General features: G+C 47.7%; 1 protein-coding gene across 4 annotated transcripts in view; it reads left to right on the plus strand.

Annotated features, from left to right (window-relative positions):
• The window catches only part of LOC135195673 (chromobox protein homolog 1-like), a 76,114-nt gene that overhangs the window by 36,607 nt on the left and 18,122 nt on the right, over nt 1-21,385 (plus strand). For all 4 annotated transcript variants that reach the window (XM_064222062.1, XM_064222061.1, XM_064222063.1 and 1 more), the window contains exon 3: nt 13,956-14,118. In XM_064222062.1, the coding sequence (XP_064078132.1) occupies nt 13,956-14,118 (163 nt within the window). The remainder of the gene's footprint in view (nt 1-13,955; nt 14,119-21,385) is intronic.

The following is a 21,385-nucleotide window of genomic DNA, read 5'->3' on the forward strand; positions in this document are numbered from 1 at the left end:
TGATGCCTGCACCTGCTGACGTTGTTCCTGTTCGTGGCGCCGCTGCTCCGATGCCGATCTGGTCGGACAGGTGCGTCCGGGCCCTGTTGCTTCGGCAACAGCAGCCCCGGCTCCGCCCTGGATGACAGATCTGACATCGGTCCTAGGAGGTTGACGAAGAAGAGAGGAGGAAGGTGTCGTCGTCGTCGTCTGCCGCCCCTTCCCCTTCTTCTTCTAAGGCTCCCCCGCCTAAGAAGAAGAAGGTCGCCTCCCCCCCCCCCCCTAAGAAGTCTCCTTCGGGAGCTTCTAAGGGCCCGTCTCGCTCCGGTGAGACGGGGGGTTTCTTCTGCTGGTCACCCTGCTCCTTCGGGGGCAGGACTGTCTCTTCTTCCGCAAGGAAGAAGACTACGGGGACCAGAGGAGTGCAGGGCTAACACCGGCACTTCCTCGCCTGCTGTTAGTGGTTCGACCACGGCAGCAGGTTCCGTCTCGGCCTCTCGTTTGCGAGAGGTACCGAGTGTACGGTCGCCTACCAGCGACCGTGCAGCTAGAAACCAGACCTCTGAGCCAGCTCAGCGTCAGGTTCACGGCACGGAGCGGAAGACTGGTGACAGCCGCTCACGCGACTCTCACCAGACCAGCTCTCGCTCTCGCGGGCGAGCAGCTGGCTACCCGGGCGGACGTGACGTGGTCCACGACCGGCCTGACGGGCTGAGGCTGGGAAGAGGTCCCCCCGTTCGCCGCACCAGCCCAGGCTGGTACAGCGACGTGACGCGCCGTGAGGATACGCACCGGTCTCACCGCGTGACAGTGAGCTCGCCGGTCGCCTGACCGTCACTCTCACAGAGAGCGATCGGGTACGGCGGACCAGCACCAGCTCTTCTGACACACGAGACCGGGGCCGGCCGCTGTTCTCGGTCCAGCCGTTCTCCACAGCGAGACGGCTCGACTAGGCCTGCAGCTCGGATCGCCACCGCCTTGGCGATGACGATCGCCTGCAGTGTTCCAAGCCCACTGGTTCTGCCAGCGAGCGAGGAGGGAGCGTTAGGTCTGCCTCTCCCATACCTTCAACCTCCTCGGGTTACACCGGGAGGGGCGAGGTGTTGAGGAGTGATCGTGAGGGGTGCGCCCCTCAGGATCCCACCACGACGTCCTACGTACCAGGCACGGTTCTCGGACCGGCCAGGTCGTATGCACAAGTGGCTGGAGGAGACCGAGAGGGGTCTGTCGCTGTTCCCCCCCTCGAGGGGGAGGGTCTCGGGAGATGCTCCTGTTCGAGGGACTGGACGGTCCCTACTCCGCAGGATGCAGTCACTCCTGAGATTCAGAGGAACTTTGCCGAGGTAATTGCGCTGATTCGTCAGCACAACGACCTCGCGGAAGGATCGCCGCTCCCACCATCCGAGCCCACGTCCCGGCTCGAGTCGTTCTGGGGCCGAAGAGGGAACCCAGACCGACGGTGGGTTTGCCGCGTTCTGAGCTTGCCGACTCAGTGCTGGACCCAGGTAGAATCTCTTGTCTCCGGGCAAGACTGGTTCTCTCAAGTCTGGCAGGTCGAGCAAGCTGCTTCCACCTCCTCTGCTGCGACAGCGGCGTTTTTACGTGCCATCTGAGGACCCGATGCCGCCCAAACAGGTGAACCCGGAGTTAGCCAGGCTGACTCCGGGTGTGTGTCTGCAGCAGCTCCTGTCCGAGAAACCTATGGTTCTCGCAGCAAGAGGCACTCGGCCTGGAATCCACTGCCATGGCAGCTTTTCCAGGCCGTCTCCTGGTTAGATCTGTGGTCCCTCACAGTATCTAAGTCGCAGCCAACTCCGGGGGAATTTTTCTCCCGAAGATGACTCGGCCCTTTAGGAGACTTTGCCAGTCTGGGGGAAGAGCCATCTCCTTCCTTGCCCACCAGACGGTGAACCTGTGGGCCAACCTGGTTCTCCGACGTAGGGACCGCTGTCCTTACTCGAGTTTCCAGGGCGGCTGGGCGGGAAAGCGGCATTGGACTCCGCAACGGACCTTTACGGAGTTCCACGTCTTCTGGAGGAGATGGTGGACGCTGCGGTGGACAGACGGCGCACTGACGACAGTGACCGGCTGGTTCACCAGGCAGTCTCGAAGGCTTCTGGGCAGCCTCGGACTGCGGCCAAGCCAAAGAGCTCGGCTAGCGCTTCCACGGTGGCTAAGACGGTAGTCGCGTCGAAAGCCCCGGGGGGGAAATGACTCTGTCTTCTTCGACTTCTACAAAGGGGGAGACGTAACCCGCCCTCCTCCCAGCCCTCCTTCTCCGAGGAGGCTCTGGGAAGAAGTCGAAGAAAGGGGGGAAACGCTAGGGACGGCGTTCCCCCTCACTGCTGCGGAAGTTGGGTGGGGGGTGCCGGGCCAGCCAGTTGGACAAACTTGGCAGCGCTACGGCGCCGAGACCCTGGATTGTAGATGTCCTTCGGGAGGGATATCTATTACCCTTCGAATCTCGGCCACCCCTCACCTCCAACCCGGTCCAACAGCAGTCGTACGTTCCAGGGTCATCGAAGGACGTAGCATTGAGACAGGAGATCAAGACCATGCTGAGCAAGAGAGCTGTAGAAATCGTCACGGATCAGTCACCGGGCTTTTACAGTCGACTCTTCCTGGTGGAAAAGTCTACGGGAGGCTGGCGCCCGGTGATAGATCTCTCTCCTCTGAACCGGTTTGTTCGCCAGACCCGGTTCACGATGGAGACGGCACGTTCCGTGCTCGACTCCATCAGGGAGAACGATTTCATGCTTTCAATGGACTTGAAGGATGCGTATTTCCAAATACCCATTCATCAGTCCTCCAGAAAGTACCTTCCGCTTCATCCTCGACGGGACGGTGTAACCAGTTCAGGGCACTTTGCTTCGGTCTCTCAACCGCCCCACAGGTGTTCACGCGAGTGTTTCACTCTGGTGTCTGCTTGGGCCCATTCGCACGGGATACGTCTGATGAGGTATCTCGACGATTGGTTAGTCCTGGCGAGCTCCCGCTCGCAGTTTGCTACAGGACAGGGATCGACTGCTCGAGTTCTGTCGCGATCTGGGGATCGTTGTGAACTTCGAAAAGTCCGATCTCGAGCCCAAGCAGAGGATGAAGTACCTGGGTATGCTGATCGACACGGTAGCAGGCGAGTCTTCCCCAGCAGACTCGCGGATCAGCAGATTCAGGGAGGCAGCCAACCAGTTCCTGTCTCGGCAGGAACAGGTAGCTCAGCGATGGCAAAGTCGTGATCGGACACCTGTCGTCACTCGAGAAGTTAGTCCCTCACGGGCGTCTTCACCTGCGGTCTCTTCAGTGGAGACTAAAGGAGAGTTGGTCACAGGCGACGGATCCCCAAGCTTTCCAGTGTCACTGACACCGGAGGTGAGGCAGGACCTAGCCTGGTGGCTGGACGACAGGACCTCTTAAGAGGAGGTGCCCTCTCGCGCACTCCCCCCCCGGACATGCAGCTGTTCTCAGACGCATCGACCGAGGGATGGGGCGCACACCTGGAGGAGTTATGCTGACTTCAGGAGTGTGGGACGAGAACGACAAGCACCTTCACATCAATGTACTGGAACTCAAGGCGGCGTTTCTCGCTCTCCAAGAGTTCCAGGACCGCTTGATGGGACACTCAGTGGTGTTTGATGTGCGACAACACCACGGTAGTGGCCTACGTCAACAAACGGGGGCCTAGTGTCTCTCCCGTTGTATGCCAGTTTGACTCGGCAGGTGCACGAGTGGGCCGAGGCACACTCAATAGAGCTGTCGGCACGCTACATTCCAGGGAAGAGGAATGTAGTAGCAGACACGCTCAGTCCGTCGGGATCAGGTGATAGGGACGAGTGGTCTCTACACCAGGACGTGGCGGAAAGGCTCTTCGACCTGTGGGGGCGACCAGTCGTGGATCTGTTCGCCACCCGGCACAAACAGAAAGCTTCAGGTTTTCTTCTCAGCCGTGCCGGACCCATGGGCAGCTGCAGAGGACGCTCTTCAACACCCGTGGGACAACCTCTTCGTCTATGCCTTTCCCCTTTCCCCCGTTCAGCCTGATTTGCAAGGTGATCAGTTGAGCACTGGTCACCCCGAATCTCAGGATGATCCTGGTGGCCCCCAAATGGCCACAGGCCATTTGGTATCCGGACCTGCTGGCTCTTCTCGCAGGAGAACCGAGAGAGATTCCCCCTTGGCACAACCTTCTCGCCCAGCCACACGTCGAGCGGTACCACCGAGCAGTCCAGTCCCTACGACTTCACGGCTGGCTGTTATCCACCATCTCTTGCGAACGAGAGGCTTTTCTCGTAGTGCAGCAACAGAGATGGCTGGAAACGTCCGTCAGTCCTCTGCAGCTGTGTACAGGGAAGTGGGCCGTCTTCTGTGGTTGGTGTCGTAGACGGGGTCTATCTCTCTCAGAGCCACTCTTCAGCAGGTAGCGGATTTCCTCGTGTTTCTTCGCCGAGAGAAGCTCCTCTCAGTCCCCCACAGTCAAAGGATACAGAGCCGCCCTGGCTCTCGTCCTGAAACTGAGGGGATTGGACATCTCGAACTCGTTCGAGATCTCCTTGCTTATGAGGAGCTTCGAAAGGTCTTGCCACCCAGGGAACTCATGGCCCCCTGCGTGGGATGTGACTCTCGTCGTTAGGAGTTTTGACTCGAACGCCGTTCGAGCCACTCGCGAGAGTCGTCAGACAGGGATCTGACCCTCAAGACCCTCTTCTTGCTGGCCCTGGCATCGGCGAAGAGAGTAGGGGAACTTCATGGTCTTTCCTATGATGTACGACACTCCAGGGATGGGGATCTGTGACGCTCGATTTCGTCCCGAACTTCGTTGCGAAGACTCGGAAACCGTCGGTCCCTGACGACAGGTTCGAGTCCTTCACGATTCCCTCCCTCCCCTAATGGACTTCACCGATAATGATGCGGATGAGATGCTGCTTTGTCCTGTGAGGGCGCTACGGCGCTATCTGAAAGAAAACTCGACACCTCATGGCCTGAGTGTCGACGCCCTCTTCGTTCATTAGCACCGGGGGTAGGGGTAAACCAAGAAAGAAGTCCATCCAAGAAACACACTTTCATTCTGGCTGCGTGAGGTCATCAGGAGGCGTATGAGGCTGATGGTAGTGACGACATCCGTACGTCCCGTCCGAGAGCTCACAAGTCAGAAGTATTGGCCCCTCGTTGGCGTTTCGTAAGAACTTCTCCGTGGCGCAGGTCCTGAAGGCAGGGGTCTGGTCTAACCAGACTACTTTACGTCCTTCTACCTTCGGGATATTGCCCACAGGTCTTGGATACATTTCCTTGGGACCGTGATGGCTGCTCAACAAGTTGTGTAGCTAACCCAGACCCTCGCAGGCTGAAACAGCATCGAGTCCTGGTGTGACTGTGTGGATGGATGTGTGAGTGAGTGAGTGACCTGGCTCCCTCTTCCCATCTTTTCCTCCTCCTCTACCTGTGGGCAGAGGGCCACGGTCGTCACTACGCTGGATGAGGACGAGATGCAGGTGAGCTATATGACAGAGCCCCATCCTATCCCTTTCACTAGGGATAGGAGCAGAATATCCACCACTTCCTCCTACAAGGGGGGGGAAGTGGATGCCTACAAGAGTCAAACCTATGGACTTTATATTTGCTCCTGTACAGGAACAAGTTCTTACATTGCTGGTACGAAGAGATACGCTAGCCTCTCTCTTAGTACTCGTCCAGAGGTCTGACCATTGATCCTGCGGTGCACACCCTGATCATCGGACAGAGGCTTGGATCCCTCCCTCGCTCTTACGACCAGGGAGACTTCCAAGGTTGGGCGAACACACAGTCTGTTCACAAAAGACTCAGATTCCTCCCACCAAGAAGTGAGTCTTCCTATTGTAAAAGGACCGAAGGTTTGTATGCCGTGTCGGAACAAATGACAATTTGTCCAAAATTGCATTTTTCCTAACTATACAAACCTGAGGTCCTTTTACACATAGCCCCACCTCATGCCACCCTCACTCTGCAGTTTTTGCTTGGGCCAAAAGCAAAAGTGATTTGTTTACCTCCCAGTCGCGCGCGCGCGCCTGTCGGATAAGCAGTTAACTACCGAACCCCTTGTTCGGAAGCTTACGACCTATCCAGCTGCCGCTAGTAACCTTCCTATTGTAAAAGGACCTCAGGTTTGTATCGTTAGGAAAAAAATGCAATTTTGGACAAATTGTCATTTTGTGATAGCCTTTATAGTCGCCTCTCTACTTGTGTTAAGAGTCGGCGGCAAAGGTATGCCCAATATATTATTTACATTCTTTCGCCCTTTAACGTGAGGACGAAATATGTATTTAACGTGAGGATGAGACATGTATTTAACGTGAGTGATATTGATCCTGTAACGAGACATGCATTCATCCGAAAATTACGCTTACGCTTGGGAATTACCGAGGGGAACTTCAAAGGTGTGTCCTTGTTTTGTTTTTATGGTAATTTCTCTTCTCCTTTATCCTTTCACTTACTATCGGACGAAGGTAGAAGAATGAGCGTGTGGTGTTGTTGTTTGGGGGATCTCCTCTCACTTCGGAGGGCAGGGTGCCCTTGGATGTGTGAGGAGTATCCTTATTACTTTAATAATTTTTTTTTTTTTTTTTTTTTTTTTTTTTTTTTTTTTTTTTTTTTTTTTTTTTACAGACTTAACAGTGGTGATTGTGTTTATAGCAGTATTGGTTGGATAGCTATTGGAATTATACCTGTGACTTGTAGCATGTTGTGATACCGATCCTCGAGTGTGTGTACTGATCCCCTGCTGATAATCGTATTCATTTACCACTACTACCCTGGAGTTATGTCACTGGACGAAGCTTTCGCACTGCCCTGTGATGTTTATCTACTCCTGATGTAGAAGTCTGGCAGAATTTGGAGGAATCGAAGAGGAAGAGAGCTCGTCAAGTGTCGTGTCGTCTTCCTCCTCTTCGAGATCATGTTTTCATGTCTCCACCCCTTCGACTTTTAAGGCTTTGCCGTAGAAGAGAAGGTTGTCTCCTCCCCTCCTAAGAAGTCTCGTCACAGGGATTTCTAAGGGTCTGTCTCGCTCCGGTGAGACAGGTGGGTTTTCCGCTGGTCCTCCTGTTCCTCAGGGAAGAAAAAGACGGGGACTATGGAGGTACCAGCCACCGCTGGTACTTCCTCTCCCGGCTGTAGTGGTTCCACCTCAGGACCGGAAGCCGTCTCGGCTGCTCACAAGCGTCACCGAGTGTATGGTCACCTACTGCTGAGTATGTTCACCGTGTCAGGACCCAGGCACGGAGCGGAAGGATGGTAAGTTGCTCAGGTGACTCGCCAGACCGGCGATCACATTTGCAGCGATCGTCCGGTACGCAGGGTTGGCGTGACGTTCCCGTGGGACTGTGCACGCAGAGACTAGTGGAGGCTGCCCATCCAGCCCTCTTAAGAGGTTTCAGCCTCAACGAGGACTTTTGAAGAGTCTGAGGACGGTATTGGCTGTCTCCTGTCAGGTGCACGCTCAGCCCCACCCAGACGACGGTCACGTTCGCGCGACCGACCAGTCTCGGTGGTGGCAGATGCTTCGCCTGCCAGGCGAGAGTTTCGTAACCCTCCTTGAGGAAGCGTTCTCTCCACTGCTGCTCCCCCGCAAATCCCTCTGGTCAGGTGCAGTTGGGCCGTGTTGCTACCGCAATTGCCCCAACTCCGTCCAGGATGGAGGACCTGTTGGTTGTCCTGAGGAAGCTGGCGAAGAGGGATTCCAGGAAGAAGAGGAAGGTGTTGTCGTCTTCTCTGTCGTTGTCTTTGTTGTCGTCTTCTGCTACCTCTTCCCCTTCAACTTCCAAGGCCCCCCAGCCGAGGAAGAAGGTGGTGGCCTCGGCTCCCCCCATTAAGAAGTCTTGCACAGAGACTTCTAAGGGTCTGTCCCGCTCCGGCAAGACAGGTGGGTCTTCCGCTGCTCCTCCTGTTCCTCTGGGGAGGGGCTGTCTCCTCTCCTTCCCCAGGGAAGAAGAAGACGGGGACTGTAGGGTTACCGGCTACTGCTGGTACCTCTGTCCCCAGCTCCACGAGGTTCCACCTCCGGACCGGGAACCGATCCTGCAGAGCGTTCTCCGTAGGATTCCGCATTGGGGACTGGGTTCCTGGAGGGACCTTCGGGTCCTACTGGACGTAAGTCCCCGTCATTGAGGAAGGATCTTGCCCATTCCTCCTCGATTTCTACAGGAATTGGGAGGACCACTACCCGATGATCGTCTAACGAAATTCGAGGGGAGCAGGGGGGTTTCGCCGAGCGCTTAAAATTCTTCGGAGTTTCTAGCACCTGAGTGTTTTTGTCTTATACGATCTGCAAACATTTGGGTGAGACAAGAATTCCTGATAATTGTTACTACGATAATCGGGAATCTCACTGAATGCTTGAATTCCTTGGAAGCCATTAATTCCTGGAATTTCTAGTGTTCGAAGGAAGTACTGGTGCTGAAGGAAGAATATCTTGGGAGGGGCTCATCCTGGATGGACCTGACGGTCTGTCGCCTCAGGAGGCGGTCACCCCCGGGATAGAGAAGAACGGGCAATAACAGTCAATCCTCCTTTCTTTCTTTTTTTTTTTTTTTTTCTTTTTTTTTTTTTTTTTTTTTTTTTTTTTTTTTTTTTTTTTTTTTTTTTTTTTTTTTCCCTTTACTTCTTGGTTATACCAGAATGAAACAAGGAAATAAGAGGAATTCGGTGGAGTTTACTCTTCGGAATTCGAACCCGAGAAACTGTTTTTGGTTCAATCCTAGGATTTTACCGAACATACGTCAATCCGTTCATGATGGATAGCACCGAGAGTTTGAATGCCTCTCCAGTGCTACTGTTTCGGGAACGTCCAGTTTGGCTTGAACTAGTCGTCTTCGATATCCTGTTATCATCGTAGAAATCTTCCTTCGGGAAAACTTCACCTTCGCTCTCTTCATTAGAGAATGAAGGAGGTTGGCTTCCAGTCCTTATTTTTGTTCCTGGAGGTCTTATGTACAGGAACCTACAAATATACTACGTATATTTCTCTCGCGACATGCTTCTGTTATCAGTTGAATTGTCTGAGGTGTAGGCATATACCGTAGTTAACTCTACGGGTATGTGACCGAGACTAATAGTATCTTCTCTTAAATGAACTACAACTCGGGACTGCCTTGCAAGCCTCCCAAGGGTTACCGGTTTCAATTTTGAGATACTATTGGTATTGTTTACAACAAGAACGCCACAGTGTTGGCATTCACCGAAACCTGTTTTGGTTAAAATGCAAATGCTCAAGCGTATTTTCTTGCGCTCAAGGGTTCTAGCTGAATGCATTCCTTCATGAATGGATTACCTGGCAAACTCAGGATGACAAGTGAGCGAGAGCTCGCGGTGTCCGGGCTACCTGCCAGCCCTGCCTGCCGCAGCCAGTCATGCTGGCTCTCCAAGATAGTTCGGTTGGGTTTTGTTTTTCCTCCTCTGCAATGATTGACTACCGAATCAAATCTCTGCCCGGCAATCACAGACTTAGGTCTCTGTTTGGCTGGAATTTTCGCATACGTGTATGACCATCTCTGCTGTCCAGATTCGTGGATTTCTCTCTGGGCCATGTCTACCAATTATTTGCGGGGGATTCGCCTATTCGTGGGATTTTACCGGCGAAAATAATCCATAATTAGTGTATTTTGATGTTCTTTTCATGACTAGATATATTTTTATGGTACATAAATGACTTACTAATTTTCAAATATTAATATTGATTAATACTGTATTAGTAAGTTTAATAAGATTAAATGATATCACATAATAAAATAGTAAGTTTCTCTCTCTCTCTCTCTCTCTCTCTCTCTCTCTCTCTCTCTCTCTCTCTCTCTCTCTCTCTCTCTCTCTCTCTCCTACAGAGATGTATATTTTTTTTTTGTATGATAAATATATGATTTACTATTTTCAAATATTAATATTAATGTATACAGCAACAACATCAATTCATTAAATAAAATACTAATGTGACTTAGTAAGGTTTTAGTTTATAAATTTGAAAAATTATGTAAGAATGAAGGAAATCTCAGTCTTCTCTCTCTAACTCCAGGTACTAAAGCTGTCAAACATATCAAGTTATGGGACCAGGGGGAGGAGCTGTTGAGTTGTTGCCACCAAGTGTTCATGCAATTTCTCTCTCTCTCTCTCTCTCTCTCTCTCTCTCTCTCTCTCTCTCTCTCTCTCTCTCTCTCTCTCTCATTTACCGAGACTCGAGAATTTTTATAGTACATGTAGTATATGTTTTTAATACTTTCAAATAATAATAATAATATAACTGTAATTACAAAATTCATATTACGGGATAGTATTTTAAAGAAATACAATAATCTATCCATTTCACTCCTTTAATTAAGGATTACTCATTCTCTCTCTCTCTCTCTCTCTCTCTCTCTCTCTCTCTCTCTCTCTCTCTCTCTCTCTCTTCTCTCTCTTACTGAGAGGAAAGAATTTTATGGTACTAGTATGCAAATGTTTATTGATATTTTTCAGTGTTAATAACAATAATAATTAATAATAATAATAAAACTGTAATTACAAAATTTGTGTGTGGTAGTATTTTAAAGAGATAAAAATGACCTTTCCATTTCACTTATAAGGATAACTCCTCTCTCTTACTGAGATGAGAGAATTTTTATGGTAGATGCATGTTTATATTAATATTATCTAATAATAATAATAATAATAACTAATTTCAAATGAAGATTCTTCTCTTCGTCTTTTTCTGTATCCATTTCCCCACCTTCTCATAACCCATTGACACTCGAGCTGGGAAGCTGTCAAAGATGTCAAGTAACGGTGCCATACAATGGTCAACGAATTTAATGGTTTTTATGCAATCTCTCTCTCTCTCTCTCTCTCTCTCTCTCTCTCTCTCTCTCTCTCTCTCTCTCTCTCTCTCTGAGATGAGATAATTTTTATGGTACAAGTATGTAATAAGTTTATTAATATTTTCCAATAATAATAATATACCTTTAAGGGTACTAATGTTTAGTATTACTTCGAAATTATATTAATACTATATCTAAGATTAATACATTAATATTATGATAATTTAAGATAAATTTGATGTAGGATGTTACATAAGGTGTCTCTCTCTCTCTCTCTCTCTCTCTCTCTCTCTCTCTCTCTCTCTCTCTCTCTCTCTCTCTCTCTCTCTCTCTCTCTCTCTCTCTCTCAGCAAAAGAATTGATATACAGACAAACATAATTGTTCAGTCCTCTCTCTCTGTCTCTTCTCTGGAAAAGATATATGTATTTATCATGAGTTATTCTCTCTCTCTCTCTCTCTCTCTCTCTCTCTCTCTCTCTCTCTCTCTCTCTCTCTCTCTCTCTCTCTCTCTCTCTCTCTCTGTTATTGGCTGTTTATATATTTCTAATGGTAAAATGTTTAAGATGACTTTGAAATGATATTAATAATACCAATTCAATGGTATATTTGATGTAGGATGATACTTAATACATTAGGTATTTGAAATTTCAAGATAGGCAGATATAGTCATTTTTAGAAGGGAGTTCTAACTATTCGCGGGTTTGAACTATTTGCGGGGGTGCCTGGTACACATCCCCCGCGAATATGGGGGGAACACTGTATATCACTAGACTCGTTATCATCTTTTTGTTTACCTCATGGTAACAGAAGTCTGTAGCTTAGTCTTCCACTTCATCACACCTGCCGCTGCGATGACGCAGAATGATATCTTCAGACATCTGAGTTTGTCTTCTAAATACATTTTGTAATTCATAGGTATGCAATTATTCTTTGTTCATCCCGAATTGTAGATGAATAACGGAAGACTTCGCCTGTTCCCCGCCCTGCCAGCTCTACTTCCAAAGTAATGGAAATGTCCTCCGTGATCCAGCCCATAAGAAGTGGTTCTTCAGGCAGTACCATCCCTGTGTTTTCAATACTAAAAGACACTCCGCTATCATTGCAAACTCCGACTTCTCACCGAACAGCAATGAAATAGCGGTTTAGTGTTTTGAGTCCTCTGTAAAACAACAGGGATTAAAGCCATCTTCACTGGTTGGTGTCATCGACGGGACTTTTTCTACGTTCAGAATCTTGAGAGTTAACTTCTCTCAATTCAGCTGTGAAGACATAGGTCTGCATTCACCTTAGTCTTTCATTGGCATATAGTATGGTTTCTCCTTAGTTGAGATTCAACTACTATGAGAACTGTCTTGCCATCAGGGACCTCAGTCTCTAGAAGGCAATTGACTATCATCTGATGGGCGCATGCCTTGAGAGAATCATCATCTCTTCTCCCAACATCGGTGGTGAACAAGATAGACGATTTGTATGGATTCTTGGCATACCCCTTCAAAAGGCAAGTGTCATGTGACTACCTCTCGGATGCATGACTGCTCACCTCACACTGAGCGGAGTCAGTCAGCAGCAGTTGAAGAGTCCAAGACCGTCATGAGCTACGCTGTGGACTTTGTATTGGTTGATCCAGATGAGTCATTACTTTATCCTATTGGTGTGTTCCTGTACCCATAAGGATCGACACCCACCATGGAGTGTCTGTGTCTTTATTAGCTGCAGAATATTAAGAGACTTTGAGAGACTTCTCTGCAGTTGGATAGTCCAGTGGATGGGTACTTGTCATCACTCCGAAGAATATGTCGGACAAGAAGATAGATAAGGTCATTGCGACCATATTTATCTTTCCCTTCGGGCCTGCCCTTGGAACCTCATTTCGTTGGACCAGTGGTGGATGCTTGGAGGTTGTGTTTGCTTACCCAGCTCCTTTAAGAGGACAAGTTGCATCTTGCCTATGGTGTGCTGTTCTAGAGGTAAAAAGGATGCGAGAGTGACTGGCCTCTCCCCCTTCCTCACCTTGTCCTTCCATTCCTCTTCCTTCGGGTTGAGGATAGGACTCCAACTTACACTGGCTGGTTGGACGATTGATGCTGTAAGCTTATACATAAGCATCCTTTTTGTTTCTTACCAGAATCATAGAAGCAATCCTGCTCCTTCCTCTAGCAAGGGGAGGAAGGAGACTGGCAATAATGCAAACCCTTCCCAGAACTTTGCATTAATGCCTCCGACTCCAATGTTCGGATGAGTTACGATTCCTCACTCATTTCGAAAAGGCCCAGATTATGCAGCTCCTATACTCCGATCAAGTTGTCAGAGGCAGGGCACTTCTCGCTCTTATGACCAGGAGTAGTAGCCTAGGTGTGTAGAACTCCTGTCAGTTCTAGAGGCTCACTCAGATTCCTCCCACCAATCAGGGAGTCTTCCTTATGTAAAGGACCGAGGGTTTGTATATTGTGTAGGAACAAGTCACAATTTTTGGAAGTAAATTGTATTTTTCCTAATTATACAAACTTGAGGTCCCTTTACATTCATGCCCACCTCATGCCACCCCTCAATCTGAATCTGGGCCGAAAGGCAAAGTGGAGTGTTTACAACCGGGCAGGCTAGCCTACCCGCCTGCCACACAGTAGTTACTGCCTAACCACCTTGTTCGAGAATTTAACGGGCGTAATTCCAGCTACACGGAAAGTAATTCCTTATGTAAAAGACCTCAGGTTTGTAGTTAGGAAAAATACAATTTACTTCCAAAAATTGTGATTTTGACTGTAATTTAAGTGAAAATTTTGTTGACAATGTATTTGGTGGATGGACCTTCACTTTCTCACAACTGCTTTCCACTAGATGGGTTTTTTTTTTTAAAATAAAGCATGGATGGACCTTCACTTTCTCACAACTGATTTCCACTAGATGGTTAGATTTTTTTTTAAAATGTGGACTATGTCCCATAAGGAAGCGCTATTTTTAGACCATCAGCCAATTTTGTGCACAACTTGAATATGTCAGAACAATGTGTAAAAAGGATGGAGATTTGCAAAAATTATTTAATTCTTACAGTATTAACTTATAAACTGTTGTTTAACTTATGTGTTTTTCTTTAGTCATTTTTATCTTTGGTGTAGTCATTTTTATCTTTGGTGATACCACAAAATAATTATTTTTCTTTTTGATAGTGAAGACAATACTTGGGAACCAGAGAGCCACCTAGACTGCCCAGATTTAATTCAAGCGTTCGAAGAAAATAGGAAGAAAGAAGATGCAAGGAAGAAAGAGGAAAAGAAGAGAAAGTCACAGGCTGCAGATGACTCTTCTAAAAAGAAGAAAAAATCTGTAGAGGTTAGTAATGGAGTCTCTCTCTCTCTCTCTCTCTCTCTCTCTCTCTCTCTCTCTCTCTCTCTCTCTCTCCTCTCTCTCTCTCTCTCTCTCTCTCTCTCTCTCTCTCTCTCTCTCTCTCTCTCATGTTAAAGAAATTGTGGAACTGTTTACAATCACAAAATGTGAGCTTCCATTAAAATACTCTACCCGTAGTGGTAGTGCTTCTACAAATAAGACAACTTGTTGAAAACTTTTTTTCTGGGCTCGACCTGTGTCGGCTAGTGAAATGTCCCTTATAGCACTCATTTCTAGGTATAAATAAATGTTAAATATACCAGAGAAAAAAGCCCTATGGAATGCCGGAGTTACTATCTCTGGCTCGCTCGCCCTCATAGGGTGTCGGTATAGCACAGGGGCGAGTGGAAGCCACTTATTACAGATACTTTGCCAATTAGATGTCTCCTCTCTCAATATCCCCCTCTGGAGAGGTGCCGTTACAACATCTACCTTCTGCTCGCTACTACTACCTCTGCCAAAAACCCACATTCCTGAATTAGCACTCTCCGTGTCCACACGCACCGTTTCGCTGTTTCCAGGAAGTGTTGTTGCAAAGCATCATGTCTTCTATTCTTGAAGAATGGGGCAACGATGCATCCATATTTTGCCCTTATTTTAAGTCTTCTGTTCATGGGAGCCGGACATGATGCCTCCCTCGAGTCTGCCATTTTGGATGCATGGTTGCCCTCGTGCGCGGGTATATCAGAATTTTATTTCGCTGTGTAATTCTGTTCACCATTTACCATTTCACTGTATAGACTACTGTTTTTGTATATTTTACCATCTCGCTCCTGATGAATACTGAGAGCCTTGTTTATTACGATTTGATCCTTACGTTTTTAGCCTGTATATGATACGGCCGAGTGGTAATAACTCTCGACACGTAGACCCAGTGATATATACTGATCGTATAAGGACTTCCCCTTATAGGGCCCTTTTTCGTTCATCAGTCACTCAGGAGCGAGTTGGTTCCCTTTCGTGTGTACGGTGATACAGTGGGCCCCCCGTATTCGCGTTCTCCGGATTCGCGGATTTTTTTCTGGACGATATCTAACCATTATTTGCTGTGAATTCGCCTATTCGCAGGATTTTCCAACGATAAATAATCACTAATTAGTATTTTGATGTTATTTTCATGCCTAAATACATTTTTATGATACAAAAACTATTTACTGATTTTAAAATCTTAATATTGATCAATACTGTATTAGTAAGTTTAATAAGATTACATGATATCACATAATAACTAATAATTCTCTCTCTCTCCCTTACCGGGAAGTATGCTTTTTGTGTGATAAATGATTTACTAATTTTCTAATATTAATATTAATGTAAAGAGCAGTTACTTCAAGAAAGAAAATACTACATTGAATTAGTAAGATTTTAGTTTATAAATTTCAAAAATTATGTAAGAATGAAGGAAATCCCAGTCTTCACACACCTTTTTTTCCAACTCCAGGTCTCTCTCTCTCTCTCTCTCTCTCTCTCTCTCTCTCTCTCTCTCTCTCTCTCTCTCTCTCTCTCTCTCTCTCTCTCTCTCCTGAGATGAGAGATTTTTATGGTAAACGTATGTATAATATGTTTATTAATATTTTCATATGATGATGATAATAATAATAATAATAATTGTAATTACAAAAATCATATGTGAAAGTATTTTACAAATGCTACGATAATCTCTCTCTCTCTCTCTCTCTCTCTCTCTACTCTCTCCTCTCTCTCTCTCTCTCTCTCTCTCTCTCTCTCAGAGAGTATATTTTTTGGATGATGATTTACTAATTTTAAAAAATCAATATTAATGTAAACAGCAATAATATAAATTCATTAAAGAAAATACTAAAGTGAATTAGCAAGATTTTAGTTTATAAATATAAAATTATGTAAGATGAAAGAAAATGCATTTTACCACCCCGCGTCTTTGATTTCCAGGGAGCCAAGCAGAGTTGGCTGGGGTCCAACAAACTGTTGGCCCTCTCGATGGTCACGTATTCTCTCTCTCTCTCTCTCTCTCTCTCTCTCTCTCTCTCTCTCTCTCTCTCTCTCTCTCTCTTTTACCGAGATGAGAATTCTATGGTACATGTGTATGTTTATTAATATTTTTTGCATAATGATAATAATAAGTAATATAATTAATTTCAAAATTCATGTGGTATAGTATTTTATAGAAGTACAAAAATAATCTATCCATTTCAGTCTTTTAAACAAGGATAACCCTCCCCTCTCTCTCTCTCTCTCTCTCTCTCTCTCTCTCTCTCTCTCTCTCTCTCTCTCTCTCTCTCTCTCTGCCAAGTAATCCTACCGATGAACAACAGCTAGAGCGTAGAGCATGGTCCTGGAGATTAGTCGGAGGAGATTGGGGGATTAGTATTTTATGTAATCTCTGTTGGTATATCTCCGGGCCTGTGTTTTTTTTCGGCGAGGTGTGGTCTACCATCACACCCGCCAAGAAGCTATATGCCGGAGTTTACGTACTGCTGTTCCACCGCTCTGTTTTCCGTACTTCTCTAGTGTTATCGCTGCTTCCCCACTCCAGTGGGGGCAGAACTAGGCTTAGAGATGCGTTCTAATTGACTTGGAACTACTTCTCTTCTCCGGTGCGATCAGATTCAGGCTTAGGTCTTACCTGTTTTCCCTGTTCTGCTCGTATCAGGCCAACTCCGCCGGTTATAGCTATTGTGATAACGAGATTATGGATTCCGGAGTAGGCAGAGACATTCAGAGCTCAATGTTAAGAAATATTTATTATGTAGCTTTTGTTGGTATGTCTCCGGGCCTGTGTTAATTCGACGAAGTGTGGTCTACCATCACATGCGCCAGGATGTATACACCGGAGTTCTATTTACCGTTGTTCTAGCCGCACTGTTTTCCTTATTCTATATTATTACTGCTGCCCACTCTGGTGGGGGCGGAGCTAGGCTTAGAGTGCACGATTCCAATTGGTTGAGAATTGCTACTCTACTCTGGTGTGATCAGACTCAGGCTTAGGCTTTGCTTTGTTTCCCTGTTCTGCTCGGATGAGGCCATCTCCGCCGGTTATAGCTTTGGCGATACCCAGAGTATGGATCCCGGAGTAGGCGGAGACATCCAAAGCTTTATTAATAGAAAGTAAGTTGAAGATTATAGTTGATATTACCTTTAGCTAGTTAAGTAACTAGTTTAAGCGTACATATACCGCCGGAATTAACTCTGGCGGAATTATTTGACAATACTCATGTATCTTTCCAACAGATGGTTCGCTGCCAGGAGGTGGGGTGTCTGGCCGTCTGTCATAAGACGTATGGGCATTAGGTCTGCCGGTCTCATGCCAGCTGCGCTGTCCAATTGGAGCAACTCTTGGTCTGGCACCCAGAAGCCTGCGTGGTGTGTTATGGCCTTGTTAGGAACGTGACAGATGAGTCGGTAGGTAGCATCCTCGCCTCATTGTTACTCTGAATTCTATGTTACATATCGATTGTGCATACAAACTAGATAACGAGGAAAAGTCCCCGACACCGGGGAACCTGATTTGATTATCTCTTACAGGTTGATATGACGCTCAAGGCCTCCTCGATGTTGACCCTTGAGGCCTGGGTAGGGGGGTTTGGGAGAAACGTCGGATCCGGCCAACCCTACGTGCTGTCGGAGGAGATGTGTTACCTCCTCTACCCTAATGCGAAGGTTTCGGCAGTAGTAGCGGCTCCCATCATAGAACGGATCCACAAGGAGACCCAAGCCCCTCAGGAGGACCAAGAGGGCTTGTGCGATGATATGACGGAGGAGGTGGCGTCCATCAGCCTCTATCGAGAGCCTATGGCAATCGAGGACTAGGAGGAAGGTAGGGAGGTAAGTGAGGCAGGTAATCGTTGGGCTAACGTTCTCTCTTTCAACCCATCTCCTTCTTCTTCCTTTCAGGGCTTTGCTGGGAAGTCCACGACCTTTGGGGATAGGTTGTGCTCTGTAATCCCCAAGGTGAAAACCTTGAAGACAAAGTCTCTGCCGAAGGCGGCTAGACCAGCCAAGTCTTCTCCGGCAGGCTCCGCCAGGTCGTCATTGGCCCCCAAGCCTTCGACTTCCTCGGCCAAAGCTATTCCCCCACCCAAGGGGTCGAGAGCTAAGACCTCTAAAGCTAGACCGAAGGAGTCCGGCTTCGACCAGGAGGCATTTGCCACTCTTCTAATGCAGATGAGTGAAGTAGTGGACTTGAGACTGCAATCGATGTCCACTCAACTCGCCTCGGGTCTAGAGACATCCGGACAGTCCATCCTGTCTCTGGCCCAGAGATTGCAAACCCAGGAGGAATTGGTGGCCGGATTTATCCAGTCCGGAAGCACACCACAGTCCTTTGCGATGCCGTACACATCAAAGCTCCCACCATTCGAGAAGAGCAACCCATGGCGGTTGGCTGTACATGCTCCATTCTCAGAGGGCATGCTTACAATTGAGGGTTGTGGAACCTGACCCGTGGAAGACTATGAGTTCTTCCCGCCGGGCCTACAATTCCCCTTCCCGGGCTATGCTAGGCTAGCCGAGGAACCGTTGATCAGGGTAGACAAGGTTCCGAAAGAGAGAGTGATCTACCCTAGAGATCAGGCTCAGTCGGCATGGGTCAGCCTCCTTACGGAATGGGAGTGCGTCAACACCAAGTTGACGCCTCACAAAGGTTGCTACACAATGTTCGTAGCGCCGGATAACATCCCGACACCTTGCACATCGAAGATCGCAGAATTGACACTGCAAGCCGGAATGAAGGATAAACCTATGCCTCGGCTAAAAGAGACGGAGGCTACCCCTTTGCTCTTTCCCGGAGATCTGGAGTGTTGGGTTGGCGCTCCGGCTACGTTCACAGTGGGCAAACTCGACCCGGAGTGCGCCTCCACACAATTCAGTGAATGTTTGACTAGAATTCCGGATACCATGATAAAGGCGGAATTCGAAGCAAAATGTAGGCTGAGCAGGTCAATTAACTCTGTCACCACTGCAGAGTTGACAGCTTCTGTCTTTGCAGAGGAGCCTCTATTCCCAGTCCTCACGAAGTCTCTGCTGCAGGCTTATCAGTCGGACCTGTATGATTTTATAGTGGCTAGACGAGCCTGCAGGAAGCATGTCTTTGCTATTGCCTCCATCAGGCATGAGCCTAACAAGCTCATAAAGGCATCAATCTGGGGAGCCAACCTATTTCCTGAGGACGTGGTTAACAGCGTTCTCAGCGAAGCGGCTAGAGCTAACCAGAACCTTCGTGTCCGCTGGGGACTTCCCTTTAAAAGGAAGTTCGAGAACCCCGGACCACAACCCAGGAGTAAGAAGAGGCCTAGGAATTATCAGCCTTTCCAGGCCTCTCGGCCTCAAGCAGTGGTACAGGCAGTTCCTGTCTCCCAATTGAGTAAGCCTTCGACATCTAAGGCACAACCACAACAGCAGTTTTGTTCTGCTGCAGTCAACCGCCGACTCAAACAGCTCTCGAGTTTGGCTGCCCTTGTGACTTCCCCAGCCTTCAACCCCTCCTTTGAAACACAAGGGGCGTTTCGAGGCTTATAATAGACACGCAAGGGGTAGCAGAGCAAGAGGTCGTGGTTATGGTAGAGAGCTGGCTAGAGTTCTCTCAAGAGGCAGAGGCTTAGAGGAGGCAGAGGAAAGTAAGATCTCAACCAATCAATGAGTCTCTCTAGGTAGGCGGGAGACTGTACCTCTTCCGAGACCGTTGAACCTTCAGTACGTAGGCCCACAGTATTGTATCGAAAGGTCTGGGGTGGAGATGGATAAAAGGGCGGCCTCCATCAGTCAGCTTCCATCATATGAACTTCGAGGATCTTAAAAAAATAAAAATATACGGGTTGGAAATCCCGACAGTATTTAAAACCACCACTATCTGAAACTGTAGAGGCCCTTAAATTTTCAGCAGTGGCTGCAGGGAACATTGTCTCGCGTGTGATATGGCCTAGTTATGTAATTCTAAAATCTGTATTTTATTATTTTGCTATTAATTATCTTTTGGTACCCACTCTCACCTACCTGCCTCGCTTGTAACCCCTGCCTTTCTGCCTTTTGTTTCGAACTGCGGACTGGATTGCTTATCAACCCACTCCTGTACAGGTACATAGTTCATTAATATGTTTGTTTTGTATGTTCATTACCTGTTGGATTTTCCTAGTGATAGTATGGATTTGGTCATATTAGGTGCTTTTTACCATTTGTAATTTATCTTTACCTTGGCTATTAAAACAATAATTTAAAAAAAAAAATTATTTTCCTTTCATATATAATTTTGTTTACTTTTTCCAAGCTTGTATGGCCAATTCTCTGTTACTAATTCACTGGCCGACACAGGTCGAGCCCAGAAAAGTGATTTTGACAAAGGAAAAATCTATTTGTTCATGAGACTTACCTGGCAGATATATATATAGCTGTATTCTTCGAAGTCCGACAGAATTTCAAAACTTACGACACACGCAGTGGGAGGCCAGGTGGTTAGTACCCATTCCCGCCGCTGGGAGGCGGGCATCAGGAACCATTCCCATTTTCTATTCAGATTTTCTCTGTCGCCGGTACTGTTAACACCTGTTTTCAGCACCTCCGTCATTGGATTTTGTAAACTTCGTTGCCACAAGTATTCTGATTGTCTTTTGGTTTTTGACTTTGGTTTTGTGGCTAGGCACACGCTATTGTGGACTGTTTTGAATTTGGCTTTGATTTTTCTTGAATAAGATGTCTGGTTCTAGTTCTGCTAATTTCAGGGTATGTTGTGTGGAAGAGTGTAAGGTGAGGCTACCGAAGGCTTCAGTAGATCTCCACACTGTATGCACGAGGTGTAGGGGACATGTTTGTTTGGTAAATGGTCGATGTAAGGAGTGTGAGAGTTTGTGTGATTCAGGTTGGAAGACGTATGATTCCTATGTCGTGCGCAAGTTAAAGCGTGACAGGTTCAGGAGGTCTTCCTCCAGGAGCGTGTCAGGCAGTAGATGTCAGGGTAGTAATTTTCACCTGCTAACCCTCCTGTGGACTTTGCTACCCTTAACCCTGTGGTGTTGCCTTCGGGCCCTGAGATTGTGTCTGTGGAGGGTAATGCCCTGTCTGTGATTTTGGAGTCCATCCGTAACCTGGAATCCAAAGTGCTCGCTTTAGAAAGTGGTGTGGTGAAGTGCAGTGATAGTGCCCCTAGTGTTGTGGAGGGGGCGTCAGATCGGCCCTATAATGCCTCTAGGCCTGGACCTCTGTCGGACTCCCAGGACTCAGGGAGTGGGCAAGTCGAAAGCCG

This window comes from Macrobrachium nipponense, chromosome 16, assembly GCF_015104395.2.
Source record: "Macrobrachium nipponense isolate FS-2020 chromosome 16, ASM1510439v2, whole genome shotgun sequence".
NCBI lineage: Eukaryota > Metazoa > Arthropoda > Malacostraca > Decapoda > Palaemonidae > Macrobrachium > Macrobrachium nipponense.